The sequence below is a fragment of the Colobus angolensis genome, unplaced genomic scaffold, assembly GCF_000951035.1.
Source record: "Colobus angolensis palliatus isolate OR3802 unplaced genomic scaffold, Cang.pa_1.0 Scaffold282, whole genome shotgun sequence".
Taxonomy (NCBI): domain Eukaryota; kingdom Metazoa; phylum Chordata; class Mammalia; order Primates; family Cercopithecidae; genus Colobus; species Colobus angolensis.
The window spans coordinates 1,748,883-1,753,765 of NW_012116066.1; the positions used below are offsets into that span (position 1 = coordinate 1,748,883).

General features: G+C 40.5%; 1 protein-coding gene across 3 annotated transcripts in view; it reads right to left on the reverse strand.

The window, feature by feature from the left end:
• WDR44 (WD repeat domain 44) overlaps positions 1-4,883 on the reverse strand; it is a 118,917-nt gene that overhangs the window by 12,642 nt on the left and 101,392 nt on the right. The window contains exons 15-18 of one of the 3 annotated variants that reach the window (XM_011948700.1): positions 3,152-3,343; positions 2,357-2,458; positions 2,021-2,136; positions 1,025-1,128 (exon numbers count right to left, since the gene is read on the reverse strand). In XM_011948700.1, coding sequence (XP_011804090.1) covers positions 1,025-1,128; positions 2,021-2,136; positions 2,357-2,458; positions 3,152-3,343 — 514 coding nt within the window. Of the gene's footprint in view, positions 1-1,024; positions 1,153-2,020; positions 2,137-2,356; positions 2,459-3,151; positions 3,344-4,883 lie in introns of all 3 variants that reach the window. The other 2 variants (XM_011948699.1, XM_011948701.1) reach the window with 2 other exon arrangements.

The window sequence follows — 4,883 nt, forward strand, 5'->3', positions numbered from 1 at the left end:
TACCTCTACTAAAAATACAAAATTAGCCAGGCATGGTGGCGCATACCTGTAATCCCAGCTACTCGGGAGGCTGAGGCAGGAGAATCACTTGAACCCGGGAGGCAGAGGTTGTGGTGAGCCGAGATCACGCCATTACATCCTAGCCTGGGCAACAAGAGCGAAACTCCATCTCAAAAAGAAAACGTTTCCATATATCGTATTATCTTTTTTTTTTTGGTCTGGGAGAGTACATATTGTATTATCTTTTTTTTTTTTTTGGTCTGGGAGAGTACTCAGGGATTTGTGAAAGGCAGTAAGAAATGTACATCTGTTGAGTTTACCTACTGGTTAGGCACCAAGCTTTACACATACATGATTTCTTAGCAAATCTTTGCACTTTAAGTTAGGTATTCCCATATTACAGATAAGGAAGTAGTAGTAATGTAGGATAAATAACTTGCCCAAGGAATGTGCTAACGGGAAGGAAGCAAATCCAAGTTTACCTGACTCTAGAACCTGTGCTCCTTTTTTTTTTATAATACCATATCACTTATTATAGAGAATATCTAATGCTCATTTTAAAGAGAAATAGTGTTCAAGTTTTTTGTATATATTTTGATGCTACCTTTTCAAATTCAGTGTATTCATATAGCAATAACAAGTGTTGGTATTATGCTTTTTTTTTTTTGAGACAGAGTTTCGCTCTTGTTGCCCAGGCTGGAGTGCAATGGCGTGATCTTGATTCACCGCAACCTCCGCCTCCTGGGTCCAAGCGATTGTCCTGCCTCAGCCTCCCGAGTAGCTGGGATTACAGCTGCTCGTCACCACGCCCAGCTAATTTTTTGTATTCTTAGTAGAGACAGGGTTTCACCGTGTTAGCCAGGATGGTCTCGATCTCCTGACCTCGTGATACGCCAGTCTCGGCCTCCCAAAGTGCCGGGATTACAGGCGTGAGCCATTGTGCCCGGCCATGAATTTACTTCTAGCACATATCCACTTTAACTTGATTCTCTTATAAGACACACAAAAGCAAGTATTTACTTACCTTTAATACCTTCCCAGAAGTCATTACGATCTCTCCTGACTGAAGTAAACTTGCTTAGGTCATGGTAAGTACTCCAGATATAAACATACTTATCTTCTGAACCACTAACGAGGTAAGTAAAATCATGGCTGAATTTGGGGAAGAAAGGAAAAGCAAATAAAATGTGTGTGTGTATACGTTTAATGGTTTCCTTTATCAGTGCTTCCTACTTTGTGATACCTAAATAACACCTGAAGGAGCTTGTTGAATATGTAGACTCACAGTCTCACTCTAGATGTTCTAAATGTGTAGGTGTGATGTAGTGGCCTGGCACTTGGATTTGCATCAAAGCTCTACGTAACTGTGACGTTAATCCACGTTGGGAGGAATGATGTTTTAAGGTGTGAAAGACAGGAGCAGAATACTTTACCAATTGAGTTAATTACTGTATAATTCAAGAAAAAAGAACTGGTAAGAAAAGGACTGAAAGAAGAGGGCTAGAAGGAAGAAAAGGTAGCTAACCTTCAGGAGAGTGTCCGGAACCCAAATTAGAAATTTAAATAATAATGATACGTAAAGTTTTGAATACAAGACACTGTGCTGTGGGGTGTTAAAATGCTTTCTTAAGAGTCCTAAAAGGTTCCTTCCTTTCCTAAAAGGTTCAAGGCAATGGGGCGGGGATGGGGGTGGTGGGATGAGCCATAAGCCCCTTCTTAAAAGCGTAAACAAAGGTACAAAAGCAAAAACTCTAGAGATGAGAGTCTTCTAATCCCAGCTCTACAACTATGACTTTAGGCCAATCACTTAACTTTCTGAGTCTTGGTTTCTTCATCTGCAGAATAGGGGCAATTCGAATTCTATATACTAGATAGGTAGACAAGGTAAGTATCGCATGATAAAATACTAGTTGCAAAAGTGAAAAGAACCCCATTAAACATAAGGTATAGACCAATGGACAAATGGAAGTAGGGGAGAAATGTTCTGATCTCTTTTGGGAATATCTCATTGCCAATTTACCTGAAACTTGCTTTGATCTGGCTGCTGCTATTGACGTAACCCTTATACTTCATGGACAGTGACAAATCTCTCAAATCATATAGTCTGATTCTGGAGTCATTTGAGGTTACCAATATCTAAAAGCAGATCAAATGAAAAGTTAAAAATATCATGTTTTAGTACAAGCAAAGTTACAACCCAAAAAGGGTGCTACACACATACAAACAAATATACCTCAAAACCAGAAGAAAAGTGGTATTCCACAAGAAAGAGAATACATTTTTTTTGCCAAGATATTAAGAACTTTCAAGAATCTACATATAGTATGGAGAAAGATGGTTTTGAATACTGTAGTACCTTATTTTCTCCAGGTAAAGGCTCAATGCCAGTAATTTTTCTTCCGACCTTGTTGCGCCCTCTAGTAGATCGTACATGTATTTGCGTATGGTATTTCAAATGCTAAAAATAAATCATACATTTAACATATTAGGATTAGGAGCATGTGTGGTGGCTTGTATCTGTAATTCTAGCTACTCCGGAGGCTGAGGCAGGAGGATTGCTTGAGCCCAAGAGTTCGAGGCTGTAGTGAGCAATAATAATTGTACCACTATGCTCTAACTTGGGTGACAGAGTGAGACTTTGTCTCTATAAAAAAATTCTTTTTGCTTGGGCATGGTGGCTCACGCCTGTAATCCCAGCACATTGGGAGGCTGAGGCAGGTGAATCACTTGAAGTCAGGAGTTAGAGACCAGCCTGGCCAACATGGTAAAATCCCATCTCTACCAAAAAATACAAAAATTTGCCGAGTGTGGTGGCACGTGCCTGTAGTCCCAGCTACTCAGGAGGCTGAGGCACAAGAATCACTTGAATTCAGGAGGCGGAGGTTGTAGTGAGCCGAGATCACTCCACTGCACTCTATCTTGGGCAACAGAGTGAGACTCCATCTCAAAAAAATTTTTTTTAAAAATTAGAATGAGAAGACATCTTAAAAGTCATCTGCATCTGTTCCAACTCTTAAGACAGACATGGTATTATTTGTCCCTATTTAGAGAAAATGCAGTTAAAGCCCAGAGGGGATAAACAACTTGTCCAAAACCATGAAAGTGTTTACTAAGTATACAATTATATAATTTACAAAAAACAATCATTTACCTCTGTATCATAGAAAATACATCTGCCATCATATGTCCCAATCACTGCATATTTGCCATTCTGACAGAAGTTCGCAGCTGTGATCAATTTCGTCTGACCATCTACTTCATTCCACAAAGCCACTTTTTTGTCAGGTATGTTCCAAAGGCGGAGCTTTCCATCCAAAGACCCACTTAGAAAATACCTGTCATCCTAAAAAGGTGGCAAAAGAGAAAGCTTTCATTTTACCACATCAAGAAAAAACTCATTAGCAAATCAAATCAGTAAGTCTATTAGAACAGTTTAAAAATGTAGATTTCAGGGCCGCACAGTGGCTCACACCTGTAGTCCTAGCACTTTGGGAGGCCAAGGCAGTGGATCACAAGGTCAAGAGATCGACACTATCCTGGCCAACGTGGTGAAACCCTATCTCTAGTAAAAATATAAAAATTAGCTGGGCATGGTGGTGTGCGGCTGTAGTCCCAGCTACTCGGAAGGCTGAAGCAGGAGAATCGCTTGAACCCGGTAGGCGGAGGTTGCAGTGAGCCAAGATCACACCACTGTACTCCAGCCTGGCGACAGAGTGAGACTCCGTCTCAAAAAAAAAAAAAAGATTTCATTTAAAAGTTTTTATTCTTTAAGCAAGCATTATTTTATGCACTGAAAGCAGTAACAACAATTAGAAACCTCACTATTCACTTTGAGAAATAAAATTCTAATTATCATATCCTTAAACTGCCCTTTTGCAAGATATAGATGTTAATAGATAACGTGTTTCAGTGTGTATTGAATGGAAGAAGGTTCTGTGGTCAAGTAAGTTTGAGAAATTCTGGGTTACAGAAAGTTAAACTCGATTCTCAGTTAACCTGCATTTTGAATTTCCAAAGAGAGGATAAAACAGGTAGCATTTTTCAACATATTTAACCACAGACTTTTTTTGGGGGGGCGTGTTTAGGGGAGATGCTAGACCTTTCAGGAACATGCTATGAGAAACACTATCCTATATCATACCTTCCTCTGGGACACATGTAACACTTGGATAAAGAGTAACATCAGTTAGTGGCCCCCCAAACCAGTCATTTTTGGAACCCTAGCACCATGTCAACAGAGAATTACTTCATTATTCAAATTCTGCTCTCAGATCAGGGATTCTCAACCTGCAGCAATTTGACCCCAAAGGGGACATCTAGCATTATCTGGAGACATTTTGGTTGTCGAAACTGGTGGGAGGATCAGGATGCTACCAGTATCTAGTGGGGAGAGGCCAGGGATGCTGCCAAACATCCTATAATGCACAGCCTTCTCTCCCCCGTGTAACAAAGAATATCAACAGTACTAGGCTTGAGAAACCTGCTTTAAACTAAATCAGTCCTACCACTAAGCTGGTTTTGTTTTTGGCAACATAAGAATTTTTCTTTCTTTCTTTCTTTCTTTTTATTTTTTGGTGATGGGGTCTCAGTTTGTTGCCCAGGCTGGAGTACAGACGTTCGATCACGGCTTACTGCAACCTCGATCTCCTGGGCTCAAGTGATCCTCTCACCTCAGCCTCCCAAGTAGTTGGGATCACAGAAGCACACCACCATACCTGGCTAACTTTAAAATTTTTTATAAAAATGGGGTCTCCCTATGTTGCCCAGGCTGGTCTCGAACTCCTGGCCTCAAGTGATCCTCCTGCCTCAAACTCCCAAAGTGCTGGGATTATAGGAGGGAGCCACCATACCCAGCCAAGATGATTCTTCTTCTTTTTTTTTTT